Below are 23051 nucleotides of genomic sequence, written 5' to 3'. Positions count from 1 at the left end.
GGAAACAGCAGCTAATGCAGAATGCAGCCAGTGGCTATTATCTCTGGTGGGATAGTGTCTAGCTAGTGTGTCAGACTAGGATCTGGGAGACGACCAGGGTTCGAATCCCCACTCAGTCATGAAGCTCACTCGGTGACCTTGGGCCAGTCTCTGCCTCTTGGCCTAACCAGCGTCACAGGGTTGCTGCAACCATATGAGCCCCTTAGAGGAAAAGGAAATGGGCTGGTCTTTTTGAAAACTTCCACTTCTCCTCAGAATTCCTCAGAAATTTCTGTGGCCGCTCTACACAAGATAGCTCTGAGTCCAAAGGCTGCCGCAGATGGGTGGGGTATAAATAATAAATTATGATTATCATCACAGTTGCTCAGGATAAGAAGCCAAGGAAGGTGGCTTCCATGCTTGATTTCTTCCTCCTTTAAGTCACAGCATTTTGGTTAATGGCAGAAAAGGCCCTAATCCAGCCTTAAAATAAACATTTTTTTAAAAAAAACAGATCAAGAGAACACTTCGGGTGGTTTTTTTTGCCTTGAAAACATTTATTTTACAACCTTGGTTTCTGATAATTTAGCAGTCTTTATTTTTTCAATTTTATGTTCCTATTCAGACATACAATACATAAATTACATGCTAAAACATAAAATAAATTCCTTCTGCTTGAACTGTAGGTATGTACAGGAGCTCAGTATTTGCGAGTGTTAACAATCCACAAAGTTCGGACAGCCACAGTTACTTACATACAATTTAAAGGATGACCCTTTAAGTAACATAACAAAATATATATATATATTTTCTATGTATATGTATATATATATAATTGCTTTTCAAATGCATTTATACTTTTTGATTGTTCTTTACAACTAACATTTTTCTTAATTTAAAAAAAAATCTGGATTTCCCCTTTTCTCCAGCAAGTACAAGTGCAATATGAGACTCTTGATACATCTTCATCAGGTCACACAGACTTCAGGAGAGGCCACAACAAATCTTACTAAAAATCAACAGTTAAGTGAATGATGGAATCTACCAAACTTTGCTTTCTGGAGCCATGGTTCATTTCAATGGGGCTTGCAAACCTTCACTGAAAGGAACGGCATGAAAGGAGCAATGGCTGACTGGGCCACAGCTCATCCTAACTTTTTTTACTCATATGCAAGAAGAGGCTGCCTTGAATAGAGCGATAGCAACACAAAACAAAAAACACATACCATGTTCCCCAATAGAGGAGAAGGGGCAACAGCAGCAGGAGATGATGATACAAAAATTAATAGAACACCAGCAGTAGCTGAACGACGCAACACACACGCACACAGACACACAGGACTAATGTGGAAAACGCAATTTCTACAGCTTTTGCAGCTTGGCAAATCTCCAGGTTCATTACATACACACACACAGCCCACCCATCGACACACAACACACAGGCATACCAAAAAGTAAAATAAGATCACTGAGTCAAAACATTGAAACGGAAATAAGCTGCAGGTCTTGCGCTGTGCAATTAAACAATTTGGGTTGGCTTGCCTCCAGCAAAATACCAAAAATCAAATGTCAAGTGTTATTGTTGGCCTACAGATTAGAGTCTAAGAATTAGGCAACGGGACTGCGGGGAGAGGTAAAGAAACAATGGAAAGGCAGGAAGGGTCCCTGTCTTCTTCCTCCAACAGGGAAGGGGGGAGGCTGTCTCTGTCATGCCTAGTTTTGGGGTCTTTAGATCAGGGGTCAGCAAGGTTTACCTCGCCTGGGCCAGTTCACTCCTGCGGAGATCACTCCATGGGCTGGATCGCGTCTGCGCAGATGCGGTTTCCAGCATTTGTGTCTGCGCAGATGTGATTTCCGGCACCGCGGAAGCGAGTCCCCACTCCGCACTGTGCCGGTTTAGCACAGTGCGCGGAGACTTGCCGGGTGGGCGGCTCGGTTCAGGGGCGGCTCGTGGGCCATTTAAACGACCCCGTGGGCTGCTTGTGGCCCGGGGGCTGCAGGTGGCCAACTCCTGCTTTAGACAATCACATCGACTCATCTCCTTAACAGTCAAAGCTGAACTACCAACAGAAAAGAACCACAGCAATGCAAGCACTCATCCTACGATTTCCCACGCTATGCCCCACTTTGTTAAATACGCTGCCGCTAGAAAGAGCTTAGAGCCATGCCCTGCAACTATTTCAGAAGCCACCTTCCCCTCCACTTCAACCCACGACAACCATCCCAGAAAGAACTCTTTGCCTCTCAGGATATTGCTGCCTTCTCTTTGAATCAAGCCGACATGTTCAGGGTTTTGGTTTTTTTAAGGACATGCATTCGCTGTCCATTCTTGATGTGTTTGTTTGCAGGAGCCCCAACTGCTGCAGGAGGCTCCTAGAATCAGGGCACAGTTGCCACCTCCACCTGTAACGTAGGTAAAAACTGTCACAAGGGTTGCTGATCGAACAGCAGACTCCCCAGCAACACCACCACATCACTGAGAACATAATGTGAAACTCTGCCATTGAATAAGCTTGGGGGGGTGCTCTCGTGATAGGCTACTATGCAATGAAATGTTATGGAGCATCACATTTTATTGACTACTGTGAGGGCTAAAAGAAAAGGAGGGTGGAGAGAAGCAATGTTTGGAAGTTACTAAGCTGAAAGAAAAAGCGCTTGGTAACATCAGAAATGGCAGAAATCTACCCACAAGTGCTACAAGGATGTTTACGTAAGTGTTTTATATATACATGTATATACAGATAAAAACAACAGATTCATACATACACAGCCTGTGAAATTTATTTAGCATTTGTAGGTACAATGCCCCTTGGCTCCCCAAACAAAGGATGACTGCATTGCTCATTGCACCAAACAACTATATATTTTTTTTTTATCACTTCAACAGCAGCTGCTGCAGAGGGGATTTGGAGCTCATCTGGAATGTAGAATAAATTAAGACCAGTTTCCCAAGCGACAGTTTTCCTGAACACATCAGGACTTGGCACTTTGGTGTCTGAAAACGTAGCATCTGGTTCTTAGTAGCTCTGAGAGCAGTGTGCCTTTTCCACAGCAGTTATATCTAATCAGTGTATCCATGATACATTTTCAGACACAGGAAAGCCTCCCAGGATCACTCCTGTGTTGGGAAAGGGATGGAGAATCAGCGCTCAAAGCAAGTTTCCGGGTGCAAGCCTGTGGCTTGGCATGATTTAGTAAAAAGCTTGGAAGTCCAACCAGCAAGGTACCAACCTTCCTCAGGTTGCATTAGCCCCAAATTGCATCTCCCAGGTAATCAAAACGGCAGCCCGCAAAGCTCTCCGTACCACGGGAAGCTGTACAGATCCTCCCTGACTCTGCACAAGTGGCCTGATGATTGGGCAATAATGAGCAGGTTAACGACAGGAGTTCCTAACACAGCCAGCTCCCTGAATGCAATCTGAGAGCAAAATGGGCAGGTTCATGAAGATGCTTGTGAATGCTAGCATCACTTAAAGTAAAAATGAAAACACTAATTTAATTGGCTGGCAACACATTTAAGCATAGAAAAATGGTGCAAAAGTTTCATATGCATTGGCAGTGAACGTTCTTCATGTAAGCCAGTGCCAATGGACTTTTAAAAAGTTCATTGCCCATTTTTCATCTCTCGCTTCATTCTCACTAGCTCCAAATGAAAAAAAGCTGTGTTGATTTTACTGAGGGGGCAGGGAAAGATGCCCTGCTACTCGCATATTCAAGTCCCTGGGAGCTGAATTGAGCCAAAGAGCCAGAGCTAGGATGTGGTTTGGCCACCATGCAAAGCGAAGCAGGTACTTCTGGGCTTGTGGCGGCTTGGTGCATTATATATGCCTATCACAAAGCCACGTGGAACTCACTTTAATTGGCCGGATCCACTGGTTTTGACACAGTTAAACAGGACTGAAGGACAACCTTCTGCAAGTCTTCTAACAACATAATATGAGTTTGAAAAAATGAGAAAGGTGAGTCATGGCAGTCTAAAGGAAAACTGCTGTAAGGGGATGAGGTAGTGGACTTGATAAACAAGACTGAAGACAGATGGATGTGGGTTTTGTTCCGGAAATTTTAAAGGTAGCTTGAAAGAAGACTCACACTCAGAATCACGTATGCTCACCCCCAATCTCACCTTCTTTTAAATGACTTTGGTATGGTCTCAAAAACCCTTAAGTCCTGTTTGTCCAGAGGCAGCAACAAGAAGACTTACAGCAAGTACACAAATGCAATGGAAAGTGAAACTCCTCTCAAATCATTTTCAGCTTTGTTTGCCTCCAGTTGAAGATAGAGCTATTAGAAATTCGAATTAGAAACTTTCCTTTATATCAAACAGCAATCAGACTTTGAAAGAGCCCCGGTTCCCTGTGTCCAGCAGTACAACGTTAGGAACAGAGAGCAGAGACTGTGTTTAAGACTATGTGAAGCACCTTCATCCTGGCATTTTAGCTTAGCAATTAATGGATATTTAGAACAAGCTTCAGTGGGATGCAAATCTAAAGGACACAATGGCGTAAGAAAACACAGGAAGTACTACAGCTTTACCCCCAAATCACTACTGGAATGATTATGAAATCATTGCCCAACAGCAAAATGATTAATAAATTGATCTACTTTAAGTGAACACAAATAGCGATACAGTACTCTGAACTCCAAGACTGAGAAGGAGAAGGGAGGGAGGAAAGTGCCTTGAAACTCTATTGAAACAATGAACTATGCTAGAGATTGAAGCAGCTTGTTTGCAGCGGCAGCAAACTGTTTAGGGGTTATTACATGTTTGTAAAATCCAGCCTGACACCGGGTCATGGCCCAAGTTCCTCACTAGATGTTTTGCTCTGGAGCGCCAATGTTGTTAGGTCATGAAATCAGTCCAAGATGGTCAATTTTAGTTATGTTAAAATCAAGACTGAAGCCGGGCAGCAGGAGCGCAGCTGAGATCATACTTTACTTTTAGGCAAAGAACTCTGTCACCTTTTATAAATTCTCCATATTACACCCTCCATGTAACCCTAAACAAGATGGATGAGGCTTTCAAGTCTAGATATGTAAATCTCTGTGTGTGTGTCCCCTAACCCCTAGGTGGGGGATGTTGAGTAAAACCCAGTGACAGGCATTAGGAACGCATGATAAGCCTGTTTTCGCCTAGAGAAAGATACAAGTCTGAAATATATTAAGTTTGAATCATGCAGGTGGATTCAAGGAACATTAAAGTACTGAGCTGTCCAGGGTATTTAGCCAAAAACTAAGGGTGCAATATCAAAACAAGTGTTAACAATGTGTTAGCTCACCCAAATGTTAAGAACTGCCCTTCTGCCTAGCCTAAGTAAAGTGAACATGCCATATTGGGAACCTTTGGAGAAGACTGGAGAGGGCAGGAGAGGAAAGAAAAGAGCTGGCTCGGCTTTCAAAAGACAGTTTTGGTCCATATGGTTAAGAAGCTTTCAAAGATCTTTCCTTTAGTACAGATTTCAGGTCAGGTGTAGGGAAGATGAAGTCCTGCAAAGAAAGCAAACCCTGCTTGTGGGGAAGCAGAATGCATGTAGAACAAAGTCAGGCCTCATCCCACACGATCTGCATTACGAGACTGTGGGATGCTCAGGAGGTGATGGCAGAGCCCGACTGCACTATTTCAGACTGCAGACAAGAGAAGACATTTCTACAATGCTCCCCAATAAACTTGTGAAACAGGCAAAGGGCTCAATCAGACTCGCTTTTCCTTATGTGTTAATTTTTCTGTTTGCATTGACTTTGCTTTTCTCCACACGCCCTGGGGAATATTCATATTGGCATCTCCTACTTGCAGTCTGAAATGGTACCACCTCAGAATGGTGTGTAAGAAGAGACAGCCACAGTTAATTCCAAAGAGAGAAAATGGGGGGGGGGGGAGAGAGAGAGAGAGAAAAAGAGAACAGAAGGAAGACTGATCTGAGCTCTGAAACTCAAAAGCAGCAGCAGCCCTGAAAATGGGTGATGCATTTTTAAGTGGATTGAACATTTTCTAAAATGAGACTAAACAAACAATAGCAGAGAAGTAGAGAATATAAGTTGCTGAGATACCTAAGGAAGCCTCATGATGCCCACCACATTCACACTCTCTCACACACACAATTTCCATTCATAATTTTTTTTTCTACCGCAGAGAGGGAAACCGTTCCAGAATATCCATCACAAAGTTATCAATGAAGGGATGTAAGGGAAACCCCAAACAAAATAAACATTATCTTTAAAAAGAACACGTGCAAATTATTTCATGGGTTAACATACAAGGAAACAGATGTGATTAGTTATTTGACAACCATTCAGCAATAGTAATTAATCAACCACGCAGTGCTCCAATTTTGTAAAGCACTGCACACTGGTTAGAGCAGATCAGACTTATTGATCCCATTTTAGCAGGGTAGAACAGAGGCAATCAAATTTGTGCTAGGAAGCCACATGGCTGTAGCTACAGATAGAAGACTTGGTGTCTCAGCTCCAAAACACTGTGTTTTGTCTGCTGAGCCAGTCAGCATAGATCTGTTTCCAACATCACATAGCAGCAAACTGAAGCTTGCCACCCAGCAAACACTCAAAAGGGAGCCACAGCCAATCTCAGTCCCCTGATAAGTATGCCTGTACCTGCAGCATTTATTCTAGAAATGTTTTTTTAAGTACTCTTAGATGCATACCTAGAATGCATGTGTAAAGTGGCCTTAGTTTTCTTTTTAAGAGGTGCTTGTAAAAATGTAAAAAGCAATGCATATTCAAACAACAGAAATCTAAACTTTACTCGACTATTTATTTGCTTAGACTTCATTCAAACGCGACAGTAAGAGCATCCATTCTGTTTTCCATGTTCATGCACAAGTTAAAAAAAATGGCAGTAACTGATCATAAATAGTGCAGGGGAATGATTAAATTCAAACAAAATTAGTGTGCACTTTAATTTGAGATAATTCAAGTAACGTCTGGCTTTATAACAAAACCAACATTTTGGCCCTCTCCTATACAAGAACATCTTAACTATAAAGCCACTGACACTCAGAAGATGAAACAGATGTGCAGGGAACATTTTTTTCCCTTTTAAAAAAAATCCCTTCCATGCAACATCAGCCATTTTCAAGGTTAGCTCTTGAGACAGGGGTGTTAGGAGCAAAGGGGCAGTTGGGATATACTGGAAATCTTAGTTGCTATCAAGTGGTTGATCAACAGCCGCCTTCAAGTGATGTTTGTAGCTCAACTGTATGGAAGTTTGGTGGCTTCTGTGGCAAATTTAAATTCTCTTTGAAAAATGCTCATTGTTTTTTTGGCTGGTATCGCTGCTTAAAATGCAGAATGTATCCATCACACTCGTTGTGATAACTCCTCAATACATTACAACACAAAGACATTTATAACATAAAACTCCACACATGCTAATTTTTTTTCTTTTTTAAAAAAGGAAACGAAATAAGACCAAAAGCTAAACTGCTTTAAATACTGCATGCTACAGTATCATCCATGTATCATCAAGATACGACACTGAAGGTGACAAAAGGCGAAGGGATTACAAAATATTCTCAGCAGGTTGGAGGCTGCCCTCTAATTGTGGGAGGACGTCTCCCTTCCCCGTACTCTATTATCTAATGTCCATGATTCTAGTGCTGGATTGGCCATATTATTTATTCTTATCCATTCTAGTTAACAGTGCTTCCTTAACTTAGTTAAATCCATCGGTATGGTAGCTGGGGTGGGAGTCCGCTGTGAGCTGGGTCGTCTCTGAGACTGGCTGTATCACAATAGGTGTATCTGAGGTGTCTGAAAATCAAAGGAAATCGTGGTTAGACAGCTCCCTCCTAAAACTGCTGAAAGGAAGTGATGCAATGAAGACCTGGCTTGTCAAAAGCAACTTGCCAGCCCTAAGGGCTTCTAGGCAACCAGGTAAAGGTAAAGGGACCCCTGACCATTAGGTCCAGTCGGGACCGACTCTGGGGTTGCGTGCTCATCTCATTCTATAGGCCGAGGGAGCCGGTGTTTGTCCGCAGACAGCTTCCGAGTCATGTGGCCAGAATGACTAAGCCGCTTCTGGCGAACCAGAGCAGCGCACAGAAATGCTGTTTACCTTCCTGCCGGAGTGGTACCTATTTATCTACTTGCACTTTGACGTGCTTTCGAACAGCTAGGTTGGCAGGAGCAGGGACCGAGCAACGGGAGCTCATCCTGTCGCGGGGATTCGAACCACCGACCTTCTGATCGGCAAGTCCTAGGCTCTGTGGTTTAACCCACAGTGCCACCCGCATCCCTAGGTAACCAGGTAAGGGCATCTAAAAAATTTTCCCTTCATTGCAGCTATAAATGACCAGCGTAGGATTGTGGGGGAAACAGGGAAGTTTGCAAGGCCAACTTAAGATTTCTGTGCAGCCGTTAATTTTTAAAAAGTTCCTCCTTCTTAGGATGTTGGTTTGCTTCATTATTTTTCCATCAGTTTCAGTTAAACAGACAGAAGGGTTGCATTTAATTAATTATTTCAACACCATATTCTTAGTTAATGGTGTCCATACAGTGAGCAATATGCAAGGTAGGGGAAATTCCTCCATAAACTGCTAACCGTGTCAACAAATGTTATCTTCGCCTTTCCTCTTAAGGCTACACCAACTAGCTTCGAAAGAAGCATACCCACTGGGTGCCTTTAGACCATCGTTCCATGAATGGGACTGCAAAGATGAAGGGAAGCACTCTCCAGCTTCTGCCATCAAGCCAGGAGTCAAGAGCTACTGGACGCTTGCACTCTCTGCCTCCTATAGCAAGGAGACCCACCAGCCTGGCCAAACCCATGGATCAGAGAAGGAACAGCTTGCAAGAAGCTTGGCTTTCCCTCTCCCTGCCAGAAAGAACTCCCAGGTGCAATTGCCACAAGCCCTGGGACTGCGGAAGTGAGAAGCAGCACACTCTGGCCCCCAACCACAGGACAGGGGACAAAGGGGGTGCCCGGCTGTGTGTGTGTGTTTGCAATTCGTGTACAGGTATTGTGAGCTGGCTCAAGGGCCATTCCACTGACAGGCAAGTTATAAAATCTTCTAAATGATATGATCAACGAATTTGCTCATCTCTTCACCATTTTGTACATGAGCAAACCTCGCTTTCATTCAGGGAGATATTTAGGAATCTCCATGAAGCCAGGTCTTCAGAAAAAAAACACATTTGCAGCACAGATATGCTTTTTAGGCACCTCCTTCAGTTGAAACTACACGAAGCTCCTCCTCCTCTTCCTCTCTCTACTCAGCCCTGTGATTTTGAGACATTCCATGTGTGGCTGACCTGGAGAGCAGAAGACTTACCCCTCTCATCTGACTGTAGCTGTGCCTCCAAGTCTTCGGGGGAGACATAGTATTCCTGCTCTTCACCTTCAGGGGGTTTCGGTTTACACTTTCCACAGCAACAGTTACAGCAACAGCAGAGACAGCAACAGCAGTAGCAGCCCGTGATGAGTCCACAGAACACAAACAGCGCCTGCAGAGAGGAAAAGGGAAAGTGTCTCCAACCAACGAATGCCAACTTAACTTAGATCTCATGCTTGGGATATCAGCAGCAGAAAAACAGCCCCTTGAACTTAAAAAGCTCGCACCCTCCTGACACGTAGCATAAAATCTAAAATGGGAAGGGAACCTCTCAGGCAAAGGTTTGCCTCTTCACAATTGTGTATGATGGTCTCATGAAAAACTGCCCATGTGTCGTACAATTGCAAGTTACTATGTCTTGAGGTGAAGCAAAGGCCAACCCCTCTGCTCTAGCACTCCCAAATCACTGCTGTAGTTTATGCTATTGCAGTTGATGGACTGTCCCAGCCTATGGCTTCTCATCAATTACTGTGGGTGGAATTCAACCATGCGCTCTTCCAATCATTCTGTCTGCACAAGTACTGCCAGGTGGAACGACCCCATGTTGTGTTCTGGAGCTTCTCCCAGCTCCCCAGAGCCAACTCTGGGGGCGCAGGGCATGCAGAGGGAAGAGAGGGAAGGGAGCCCATTGCAGAAGGCCTTCCACAGACCTTTGGCTGTCGGGGCTGATTAGTTGAATCCCACCCTGTATTCCCCCAAAATGCAAGCCAATACATCCAAGATAAGGCCCAACAAGCACTAAGAAGTCCAGCTGTTGCATAAAATAAAATAAATAAAATATGCCTAATTTGTACAAAATTACAAGAAAGCTAATCATTGCAAAACTCCTAGATTAGGGAGCTGCTTCAGTTTGCCACTCAGTTATCTGCTCCATGACGCTCAAAAGCTTCTCTCTCATGACAAAGTAGTCAGGAGAAAGCAGGAAAAGAAAGTATCCCAATGGGTGATTCATCAAAACAGGAAACTAACACATTCAGAAAGCAAGTTAAGTGACTTCAACAACTGACACCACATGACACACTGAGCTTTTGATAAAAGACCACACAACCCTTTTTGTACTGTAAACTTGAGTCAAAACAATCTTCTTTCAAACCACAAGGAACCTACAAAAGCATTCCAGGAATTTCAAGAGATAACGCTTCGGAGACTGCTGCTTGTGGAATATTTCTAAATCAGTTGCCATTTTAAGCCAGAATCCATATTTTTTAATGGCTGCACTTAAAACTTTTAATCACGACTGGACACCACAGGCCAAAATTTACAACAGTACTATCATTAAAAAGGAGAATTCTGCTTTTTCCCCTCATACAGGAGGCAATGTCTCTTCCATATAGAATCACAGAATTGTAGAACTGGAAGGGACCCCCAAGGTCATCGAGTTCAGCCACCAGAAATGCAGGAATAAACTAAACAGAAATATAACAGCACATGCCCATCATCTAAAAACAAGAGCAGCAACGTCTCTTGCTTCTGAAACGTTTTTACCCACACACAAATCTGAAAAATGGATTATATGAGTTTCGTTCAATTAATTAATGGAGTTCTGTAATAGGCTGCACCCCTAGGGCATCAGAAAGAACTTTCTGACAGTAAGAGCTGTTTGACAGTGGAACAAATTCCCTGGGAAACTGGTACTGTATAGACTCTCCTTCACTGGATGTTTTTGAGCAGAGGTTGGATGGTCAACTGTCAAGGTTTCTTTGGTTGTGATACCTACACTGCAGGGGGTTGGACAAGATGACCCTCAAGGTCCCCTCCACCTCCACAATTCGGTGGTTCAATGGTTCTCTTGAAAAACTAACATACCTACTGGGGAGGCAGCAGAATCTCTCAAGGTTCCTAGAAACTGTTGAAACACCATCCTCTATGGGATTATTATTGTGCTACACAAAGAACATGTTCAGAGGAGAATCTCTCTGTTGCTTACCTTTGCCCACCAGCTGGATAGCACAAAGTACGTGTTCACATTCTCCTCTCCAAACTGCTCTGCTACATACAGACCCAAGGAGCCATACTTATCATAAATATTTCGTTTTGTAGCATCAGTTAATATCGCGTGTGCATTGTTGATTTCTTTAAATTTCTCTGCAGCTTCCGGATTATCTGGGTTCTTATCGGGGTGATATTTTAATGCAAGTTTCCTGTGGAAAGAAGAAACCACAGAAGATCATGACAAGCCTTCTGGATCAGGGCAAAGGTCCGTCTAGTCTAGCGTCCTGTTCTCACAGTGGTTAAACCAAATGCCTATAGGAAACACACAAGCAGTATCTGGGTACAGCAAAACTCTATACCCCTCCTGTGGTTTCCAGCAACTGGCATTCAGAAGCATACTGCTTCAGATAATGGAGGCAGAGCACAGACCATCCTGGTTAGCAGCTATTAATAGCCTGATTAATAGCCTCCTTGAATTTGTCTAATCCTCTTTTAAAGCCATCCAAGTTGGTGGCCATTGCTGTCCCTTGTGGGAGCAAGTTCCATAGTTTAACTCAAGTCAAAAAGAGTAAAATTGTTTGTGCCCAGATTTAGTCCGTAATGGCAGAAAGCATCCAACATAGTCAATGTAGGGCTGGTTTATATGAAAAGCAAAAGCCCATTAGAAAATGTCAAGTAGCTGCTACTCTGGAAAGACTGTCAATTTCTGCACATAAATATCCTGCAAAGAGCGCCTTGTCTCTAAAGTCACATGAGAGAGATACAACTTCAAGCAGATGTTTGCCCAAAGCAGAGAACTGCAGTTGCCGGTTGACTCTTCCACATCAAGAGGAACAAAAGACTAATATTTCCAGACAGATGCACAGCTACCCATTTACGGTGAGGAATAATATAATTTTTTTCAAAAAAAGGGGAAGATTCACTGTGATACAGAACATAGGAAGCTGCATTATATTGATGGTACAACAAAAGCTAACATACATTTCCACCAATTTCTGTTCACAAAAGAATACCTGCAGCCAGAATCTCCACAAATCTCCTATTGTTTGCTTCTGTTCTGAGAAATAGTGGGAATACAATTAAAGTTTATAATTTGGAAGCCAGCGTTTCCGCCCTGAGTTAGTGCAAACTCAGGAAAGTAGCTTGCTCACTAAATCACTTATCGTTGTGAAAAGGTTTACTGCTGACCCCTAGTGTCTAATTCAGTTCATTGCAGTTTATCACTAGTATGCCCCCTGAACTCACCTCTGGGCTCATCCTTGCTTCCCTTTCTTTGTCCTGAGATTTCTTGTTCTTCTCATGATTTCTAGACACGGGTCCAAGAGATTTTCCTTTTGGCCTGCTGCTTTCCCCAGGAAAAAACCACTGTTTACTGCTGAATTGAAACATATTTCAATCTGCAGAAAACTCAATTGACGTTTGTTCTAATTCAGCAGTAAACTGTGGCTTTCCCTGGGAAAAGCGGAGTAAAGAAGACGCATGCCTAGAAGACTACTGCTGGTTCACCAGAACATCTATTTAGCCTATGGACTTTTATCTTCCACTGTTCCCAAAATAATTAAAACAAGAGCATCAAAAGTTTTGATTTTTTTTTAATGTGATTAAAAGTTTGGTGTGAAAAGCAGACTGATCTCTACAGCTAAGATTTATTCCCAAGACAAGACTCATCACTGAGTCACTAGACCTTCTTTTTCCATTGCTGCTGAGTAAAATAGCTGTGATGAAGACACAACTTTATAAAAGCAACATTATATGGACTGACAAGAAAACTATAGATCATGATTCAAGCTTTATTATATTCCAAACTTTAGGAGAGATTTTATTACTCAGTGGTATGACCTATGACTGAAAGAGCTGAAGTTCTGAAAATATAACTGAATCAATCTCAGGTTCTACTTATCTCAAAATCATCACAAGATACAGCTAGAGCAAATAGTGTGCTGTGTAAAAGGAGTATATAAATTTGTCTGATTTCTTCTACTCAACTACTTTGAACAAGGAAGTTGGGTTAGATTCCTATTACCATGTTCTGTGTTTTTCCCAGATAGAAACCATAGCTATGTATGTTTCAGATAACCCAAATGGAGTACGAGTAAATAGAATCACCTCACTTGCAGTGTTTAGCATCTCAGAGATAGCAGAAACTTACAGAACAATAATCATGAGGCAAGCTGGCTGTGTTAGAATGGATGCTATGTTCAGAGCGAGCTCTTGGCCTCCTTACCTGTATGACTTTTTAATATCATCTGAGGTGGCGTTCTTGTCCAGTCCTAGAACATGGTACAATGATTCCCCAGACGTAGACAATGAGCGTTGCCTCTGGTCTCCCATCTTGAGCTAACCTGGGGAGAAAAGAGTTTAGGACAAAAATCAGAATTGGGCCGAGTGCTGGATTTCATACTAGGTGGTGTACCAGGGTTCACAGCCCTGCTCAGTCATGAAACTCATTTGGTGCGTTTGGGAAAATCACCATCTCCCAGCCTGACCAAACTCACAAGAGCGTTGAGAGTAACAGTCAGGAAAACCCATATATGCCACTCTAAGCTTCCAGAAGGAACGGCGTGATACAAAGAAGATAAAATTGGTTTATAATCTCAAGCTTCTTCCAACCCGCTTTAGAAAAACACCTAACATCTCTGAAGATATGACTATGCCCAGTTCGCACGTAACACTACGCCAAACTGTGGCTAAGCATTGACAAGCAAACATGCCGGAACTTAAGAACAAAAATCACTACCCACGGTTTTGCTGCTGTTGCTCTACACAGAGCTAAGTGATGGTTTGGTTAAGCATTTTGTTTGAACCTGACTTGTGGTTTTTCTCCCCCAAACAAACCATGAGCGGCAAGCCAGACTTTTAGAAGACATCTGAAGGCAGCCCTGTTTAGGGAAGCTTTTAATGTTTAATAGACTATTGTATTTAAATATTCTGCTGAAAGCCACCCAGAGTGGCTGGGGAAACCCAGCCAGATGGGTGGGGTATAAATAATAAATTATTATTATTATTATTATTATTATTATTATTAGCCAAGAGCAAACTTTACTTTCACCTCATGGCTTGTCTGAAGTGAGGCAACCCACGAAACCAGGTTAGGACGCAGCACTAAGCCAAACCATGACTTAATTCCTAGTTGCACAGCAGCAGCAGAAATGGGGGAGCAGCAAAGTAGCACCAATTTTTGCTCCGAGTACTGAACAGCCACAGTGTGTGAACCAGTCTACTATTTCTTTGACCCCTGCACTACTTGAGGAGCAAAAAATCCCATATCACGGTTCGTAATTGCTGTTTATGTATAGCTATTAACCTCCCATCAAAACTGTACACAACAAAGGGGTCAGAAAACTCTCGCAGAACATAAGCAATATGTTTTTGGTAACCTTAAAAATGCCCGTTAGAATCCAAGCAACACTTCGTAGTCTAGCTTTAGATGCAAATTAATGCTAAATGGGGTCTGGGGAGCTAATAAGGACCCAGTTACCATAATGGGTCCATCTAGTACAGTATGCTGCCCAGAAAAGCTCACAAAAATCTTATGATGACTATATCTAACCATTACTGATATTTCCCTGTAAAGGGTAATCAAGAGATGTTATTCCTGAACATGGAGGGTAGACCATCATGCTTAATAATCAAAGCATGTTTTTTCCCCTCCATTTTATGGTAATGATCTCAATATCATCCTATGGTAGTGAATTCCTTTAGTTAAGTTACATGTTCCATGAAGTATTCACTTCAATGTCTTAGACCTGCTGCTTCTCCATTCCAGTCGATGCACTCCAGGCATTTGCATTTTGAGAATCCATTTCTGTCCATACTTCTCATGGTCTCAAACATTTCTCTTCTCTCGAAGGCGTAGAGCCATAGTGTCTCAACCAACCTATATTCATGGAACAAACCCGCCTCCCCCCATCACTTAAATCGCTCCTTTCAGCACCTTCTTCCTCTCAGCCATGATCAGTGACAAAGAATGGGGTAAAAAATCAGTCCTTTATTTTCCCAGGGGAAACTTTCCATTTTGTAAGTTCATCAGTAACTATGGATGGCGTTGAACCACAAATAGATTATAGGCAAGCTTGGCAGTTTTACTAAAAACAAAATAAAAAAATTCCTTCCAGTAGCACCTTAAAGACCAACTAAGTTAGTTCTTGGTATGAGCTTTCGTGTGCATGCACACTTCTTCAGATACACTGAAACAGAAGTTGCCAGATCCTTCTATATAGTGAGAAGGTGGGGAGGGGTGTTACTCAGAAGGGAGGGTGCGAATGGGAGATTGGCAGATAGCTGAGAGAGCCTCTTGACGACTCTTAACGACTGTAATAGGTCTTACAGGAAAAGGCAAGGGGTGGGAAGGTGAGAAATGGTTTAGTCATGTATAGTGAGATAAGAATCCAATGTCTTTGTTCAGTCCAGGTCTTTTCATGGTTTTAAGTTTGGTAATGAGTTGTAATTCAGCAGCTTCTCTTTCCAGTCTATTTCTGAAATTCCTTTGTAGTAAAACAGCTACTTTGAGATCTTGTATAGAATGTCCTGGGAGATTGAAGTGTTCTCCTACTGGTTTCTCTGTTCTGTGATTCTTGATGTCAGATTTATGTCCGTTTATTCTTTGGCGTAAGGTTTGGCCTGTTTGTCCAATATAGAGAGCTGAAGGACACTGTTGGCATTTGATGGCATACACAATGTTAGACGATGAGCAATTAAATAGTCCCGAGATGGTATGTGTGATGTTGTTGGGGCCAGTAATGGTGTTGTCCGGGTGTATGTGGCAGCAAAGTTGGCATCTGGGTTTATTGCAGGCTCTGGTGCCAGTGTCTGTGTTAAGTCTGGTTGTAGTATTATTGTGGGTTAGGAGTTGTTTAAGATTGGGTGGCTGTCTGTAGGCAATGAAAGGTCTTCCTCCCAGAGCTTGAGAAAGAGAACTGTCATTGTCCAGGAGAGGTTGTAGATCTCTGATGATGCGTTGTACTGTTTTAACTTGGGAGCTGTATGTGATGACTAGAGGTGTTCTGTTATTTTCTTTTTTGGGTCTGTCTTGCAGCAAGTTCTCTCTGGGTATCAGTCTGGCTCTGTTGATCTGTTGTCTAACTTCATCTGCTGGGTATTTTAGTTCTGAGAAGGTTTGCTGTAGATCCCTTAGGTGAGAGTCTCTGTCTGTAGAGTTGGAACAGATGCGGCTGTAACGTAGTGCCTGGCTATATACAATGGACTGTTTGGTATGTTTGGGATGGTAGCTAGAGGCATGTAGATATGTTTGTCGGTCAGTTGGTTTGCGGTATAAGGTGGTGTCTATGCGCCCATCCTTCTCAGAACTAAAATACCCAGCAGATGAAGTTAGACAACAGATCAACAGAGCCAGACTGATACCCAGAGAGAACTTGCTGCAAGACAGACCCAAAAAAGAAAATAACAGAACACCTCTAGTCATCACATACAGCTCCCAAGTTAAAACAGTACAACGCATCATCAGAGATCTACAACCTCTCCTGGACAATGACAGTTCTCTTTCTCAAGCTCTGGGAGGAAGACCTTTCATTGCCTACAGACAGCCACCCAATCTTAAACAACTCCTAACCCACAATAATACTACAACCAGACTTAACACAGACACTGGCACCAGAGCCTGCAATAAACCCAGATGCCAACTTTGCTGCCACATACACCCGGACAACACCATTACTGGCCCCAACAACATCACACATACCATCTCGGGACTATTTAATTGCTCATCGTCTAACATTGTGTATGCTATCAAATGCCAACAGTGTCCTTCAGCTCTCTATATTGGACAAACAGGCCAAACCTTACGCCAAAGAATAAACGGACATAAATCTGACATCAAGAATCACAGAACAGAGAAACCAGTAGGAGAACACTTCAATCTCCCAGGACATTCTATACAAGATCTCAAAGTAGCTGTTTTACTACAAAGGAATTTCAGAAATAGACTGGAAAGAGAAGCTGCTGAATTACAACTCATTACCAAACTTAAAACCATGAAAAGACCTGGACTGAACAAAGACATTGGATTCTTATCTCACTATACATGACTAAACCATTTCTCACCTTCCCACCCCTTGCCTTTTCCTGTAAGACCTATTACAGTCGTTAAGAGTCGTCAAGAGGCTCTCTCAGCTATCTGCCAATCTCCCATTCGCACCCTCCCTTCTGAGTAACACCCCTCCCCACCTTCTCACTATATAGAAGGATCTGGCAACTTCTGTTTCAGTGTATCTGAAGAAGTGTGCATGCACACGAAAGCTCATACCAAGAACTAACTTAGTTGGTCTTTAAGGTGCTACTGGAAGGAATTTTTTTATTTTGACTATGGCAGACCAACACGGCTACCTATCTATTACTAAAAACAAGTAAATAGGGCATCAGAAATTGTTCCAATGCAAATTACACCTCGTTGTGCAGAGGAATATTTTCCAGAAAATCCATGTCACTGGCCATATAATAATAATGATTAATTATTTCAGTGTGGGATAGCCAGTATTATGTACAGTGGTGCCCCGCAAGACGAATGCATCGCAAGACAAAAAACTCGCTAGACGAAAGGGTTTTGCGGTTTTTGAGCTGCTTCACAAGACGAATTTCCCTATGGGCTTGCTTCGCAAGACGGAAACGTCTTGCGTTTTTTGCAAGTTTGTTTCCTTTTTCTTAACACTGTTAATACAGTTGCGACTTGACTTCGAGGAGCAACTCATAGAACGCGGTGTGGTAGCCTTTTTTGAGGTTTTTGGTGATTTTTGAAGCTTTTCCAAAACTTTTCCGACACCGTGTTTCGCAAGACAAAAAATTCGCTAGACGAAAAAACTCGCGGAACGAATTAATTTCGTCTTGTGAGGCACCACTGTACAATGTTCTAAAAATGGACATAATTATAATCGTATATAATGGCAAAGAGCAATTAAGAAAATGAAATGCTCAATGCTTTTGAAAGGTACTTTTTCTTTCAAAACAGCACTGAGGGCCCGACTTAAGTTTGCCAGACTATAGCACCGGTCACCTGGCACCCAGATAAAGAATTCCAGTTCACAGAATATGTTGGAGCCAGATGGCAAAGCGGAAACCAGGTAGAAGCTGCTACATGGGCAATTACTTTAAAACCTAGAATAAAAATCTTTACTTTAGAGTGAGGCAAGTAAGTCTCTGTTGAGACACAGTGAGAAACACGTGAAGCCTTGCTGCCATCTGGTAAGGCAATAATTAGAATATATTTTAAGCACCACTTTCAGAAGCCTGTATTATATGACAGCCAAAAGTGATGTCAAAATTTTAAGCACGCAGGGTCCAAATGGTTAAGGGGCAACAAAACCCTCAAACATTGTTCATGTTGTCAGGTAAGAGAAGAAGCGTCAGACGGCTCAAGGCCCCAAAACTCACAGCAGACCAAGTCTGTCATGCATGTTCATAGAGTCTGAAAAGCAAACTCAAACTCTGCAGAACCCATCTGACATTTCGAGCTGTCCCATTTGGCTGGGACGCATTCCACGGGTTTAGAAGTGTAATACGGGATTGTCTCCTGACTCTGCACAACAGAGATAATTCTTCTTACAACCTCAAGGGAATAATTGACAACGTCCTCCTGCCATCCACAACGCAACACTCATACGTTCTTACACATTCCATGACAATAAACCTGAGGACAGAAGCCAGATATAAGAATTTCTACAGATTCTATCGTAGACTCCTTTAGCACTTCACAGATAAATTAACCTCCTTCCTGACCTCTTTGCTATCCAGTTACAAAACTAACTGTTGATACTGAGCTGGATCTTCATGCTGCAGTGCCAGCTACACTTAGACACAATGCTTGCCAAAGGTTGGCATTGTCTTTCTCAACCTGATGCTCTCCAGATGTTTTAGACTACAGCTCTCAAAAGGCCCCGCCAGCGTGACTGTGTGCTAGCTGTGCTTGATGATGATGGTGATTATTTTATTTGTAACCCGCCCATCTCACTGGGTTGCCTTTGTCTGAACTTCAGGTAAGTTCATTTTAATTTTGTCTGCCCTTTTGGTGTAGATTCTCTCTCCCCAGCCCATATTTAATTTTATTATATTACTGTTTCTGGTATTTTATCATTGATCATGGGAGGGGGGGGGCTTTTTAGGGCCCAGAAGTGAAGCATAAACAAACACACACACACACACACATATATATATATATAGTGAGTGTGTGTGTGTGTGTGTGTGTGTGTGTGTGTGTGTGTGTGTGTATAATATGTATATCGGGGTTGGCAAGGTTTACCTCGCCGCCTGGGCTGGTTCACTCCAGTGGAGATCCCTCCATGGGCCAGATCGCGTGTGTGCCTGCGATTTCCGGCATCTGCGCCTGCGATTTCTGACGTCTGCACAGATGCGATTTTCGCTGTCTGCTCATGCGCAGATACGATTTTCGGCACTGCGGAAGTGAGTCCCCACATCGGTTTAGCGCAGGGACTCGCCGAGTAGGCGGCTTGGTTCGGGGGCGTCTGATGGTCCGGTCAAACGACCCCCGCTTGTGGCCCACAGGCCTTAGGTTGCTGACCTGGTGTATATCATATATATCATGTATGTATGTGTATACACACATGCACATGCACGCACACAGATCCCCCCCCCCATATGCCTCCTAAAGTGGCAATAAGACTAACAATTGTACTTCTGCAATGGATATTTCTTACAGGCCCCAAATTCTTGGAAACAGTCTAGCAAATATAATAACTTTCTCTCATTGTTCTTTTTGGCTGCTGAAATGCTGCAAAGTTCCACTTATTATTTCTATACCACCCTTCATTCATAGATCTCTGGGTGGTTTGCAGCATAAAAATACAAGATAAAAACACAAAACTCAGAATAAAAACAAGAACAAAACAATAACCCCCACCCCCTCTGATGCTTTTACCTTCTAAGTATGAGCTTTTAAATCATTTATGATCAGGAATCTTTGCAGATTTGGGAAACGCTATGTTTAAACATTCCAATGCATGATCGAAATGCAAAATGATTCTCAGCTACCTTTTTTACTACCCACATAACTGGCGGTACATAAAAGAAAGCACTTCTTTATGCAGAACAGTTAAACTCTGGAACTTGCTCCCACGGGAGGCACCAACTTCATGGAGGAGATGGCTATCAAAAGCTACTAGCACGTCCTTGGGGATCCTCCCCTCTTCCATTCTGCGGACATGACCAAGAGAGCGTAGACATCACTGAGACAGAATATGCTGGGAGAGCACATCTTTGTTTGAAACTCTGTCATGCCATGTGATGCCCCAAACCTCCCTGACGCAGTGCATGTGGAAGGCGTTGCTCCTGGCAGGTGCAAGCTGCCTACATCTCACTACCATAAAATAGCATGCTCAACATGCAAGCCTGGTAGACCTTCATCTTGGTATTGGTCATTAGCATCACATACTCCCATACCCTTCTGGAGGGGCGAGCCACTGCCATAGCTGACTTGCCAATACGCTTGCCTAGCTCAGCGTTGATGAGAGAGGTTGCTTGTTATGGTGGCGCCCAGGCGGAAAAAATCATTTACCGGCTCCCAGTGGAGTGTGGAAAGCTGCAAAAGACCATGGCCTGCATCTCAAACACTGGACAGCAGGGAGACCATCCACAAAGCATCACTTGAAAATGGAGCATCTGGACAGGTTCATATAAAAGAAGGCAATCTTTAAAGTATCATGGACTCAGACTGCTTAGCGCCTTAAAGGTCAAAGTAAGAGCTTCAGAGTGAGCCCAGAAGTAAATTAGTAGCCAGCACAGCTGAAAGAGCACCAAAGTGATGTGATCACTATGAATGTTGTCCTCTTATGATTCCATGAACGTTAATGCTTAAAACCAACCAAAGAATCCAGTTAATACCTTGATGACAAGCACAATGTTATCAACATTCACCGGATGTAATTCAGCCTTTGGGGGCATTATAGTAAAAAGGCAAATTGATTTACACAGGCATTAAAAAAAACCCCTATGCTTGGGTTTTCTCCTCGGTTCACATTTTCACGTCCAAACCCCCTCAAAATCAAGCCCAAGTCCAACACAACAATGCCGTTAACAAAACGAAGAGCTGCCATTCTTCAGCAGCAGACACGTTGGGAAAAGACAGGCTGCTGGCTATTTTTGGATTAGGTCATTTCAGCTAGCCCACACTAGATTAAATAGGCCTTTGGAGGAGGTATTTTTAAAGCACGTGGCTCTCAGCCAGCTTAACTCTCTCTCTCTCTCTTTGGTGGCACGGGCCTATCTATTCTCAACAAAAGATGCTTATAAAAACAAAGCAAAACTGAGCATTATTTGGTTCTCAAGTCTGGCTCTTCCAAAGAACTAGATGCATTGCATACCAGAGGCAAATCATGCTCCCATCCTGGTGGTGGGTAGAGAAATTTAGCAGGGTGTGTGAGTGTGACAAGTAAATAAGACTTGCAACAGCTAGAATAAAAAAGCAGACATTTTGCCAAAAAAAACCCCCCCAAAAACCCAGCCATGTTAAGATGGGGGAAAGCTACCGTATTTTTCGCACCATAGGACGCACTTTTTCCCTCCTAAAAAGCAAGGGAAAATGTGTGTGCGTCCTATGGAGCGAATGCAGGGGGAGGCAGGCGGGAAAAGCCCCCAAGAGCCGCACACAAGCTCCGTGCGCTCTTGCGGGCTTTTCCACAGGAGGGAGAAGGGACTGACTGGCCGCATCAGTCCCTTCTCCCACCTCCCAGGAAAGCCAGGAGAAGCCGTGCAGCCCTTTTAAAGTGCGCGCGGCTTCTGCCGGTTTTGCGGGAGGTGGAGGAATTCCCCCACCTCCCAGGAAAGCCAGGAGAAGCCGCGCAGCCCCTTTAAAGAGCTCACGGCTTCTGCAGGCTTTTGCGAGAGGTGAGGGAATTCCCCCACCTCCCAGGAAAGCCAGGAGAAGCCGTGCAGCCCTTTTAAAGTGCGCGCGGCTTCTGCCGGTTTTGCGGGAGGTGGGGGAATTCCCCCACCTCCCAGGAAAGCCAGGAGAAGCCGCGCAGCCCCTTTAAAGAGCTCACGGCTTTTGCAGGCTTTTGCGGGAGGTGGGGGAATTCCCCCACCTCCCAGGAAAGCCAGGAGAAGCCGCGCAGCCCCTTTAAAGAGCTCACGGCTTCTGCAGGCTTTTGCGAGAGGTGAGGGAATTCCCCCACCTCCCAGAAAAGCCAGGAAAGCCCTGTGCAGCGTCTCCCGGCAAGGAGAGGCTGTACGGGGCTAAAGGGGAAGGCAAACCAGCAAGTGGGATCCATCCCGCTCGCTGCCTTGCCTTCTTCCATAGCTGCGCAACCCCTCCGCAAGGAGACGCTGCGCGGGGCTAAAGGGGAAGGCAAACCAGCAAGTGGGATCCATCCCGCTCGCTGCCTTGCCTTCTTCCATAGCTGCGCGCAATCCCTCCGCAAGGAGACGCTGCACGGGGCTATGGCTTCTTTAGCCCTGCGCAGCGTCTCCCGGCAAGGAGAGGCTGCATGGGGCTAAAGGGGAAGCCAAAACTTGGCTTGCTCCATAGCTGCGCACAACCCCTCTGGCAGGGAGAGGTTGTGCGCACCCTGTACGCTGCTCTTTGGGGCTGGGGGGGGAAAGATTTTTTTCTTGATTCCCCCCCCTAAAAACTGGGTGCGCCCTATGGTCCGGTGCGCCCTATGGTGCGAAAAATACGGTATGTGACTCAGTAGGCATAATGATCCCAGCTGTAAGGATGGTTTGCATATATGCCTGAAATCCACTTCTGCACTTTCTACAGCAACACAACTGTTCAAATGCAGCAGACCCACTGAAACAGGGGCATCTGGGTTTAATTTATGAGCTCTGAGTGCA

General features: G+C 43.8%; 1 protein-coding gene across 4 annotated transcripts in view; it reads right to left on the bottom strand.

Moving 5' to 3' along the window:
* Positions 1–512: 512 nt before the first annotated feature.
* Positions 513–23051, bottom strand: part of DNAJC5 (DnaJ heat shock protein family (Hsp40) member C5) — a 53030-nt gene continuing 30491 nt past the window's right edge. For all 4 annotated transcript variants that reach the window (XM_081196761.1, XM_081196762.1, XM_081196764.1 and 1 more), the window contains 4 exons: positions 13480–13597; positions 11251–11464; positions 9264–9435; positions 513–7743 (listed from right to left, as the gene is read on the bottom strand). In XM_081196761.1, coding sequence (XP_081052887.1) covers positions 7646–7743; positions 9264–9435; positions 11251–11464; positions 13480–13586 — 591 coding nt within the window. In that variant the 5' untranslated portion in view covers positions 13587–13597 and the 3' untranslated portion in view covers positions 513–7645. The remainder of the gene's footprint in view (positions 7744–9263; positions 9436–11250; positions 11465–13479; positions 13598–23051) is intronic.

Source organism: Podarcis bocagei (assembly GCF_964188305.1).
Source record: "Podarcis bocagei genome assembly, chromosome: 5".
Lineage (NCBI taxonomy): Eukaryota > Metazoa > Chordata > Lepidosauria > Squamata > Lacertidae > Podarcis > Podarcis bocagei.
This window is presented reverse-complemented; position numbering and strand designations above follow the sequence as displayed.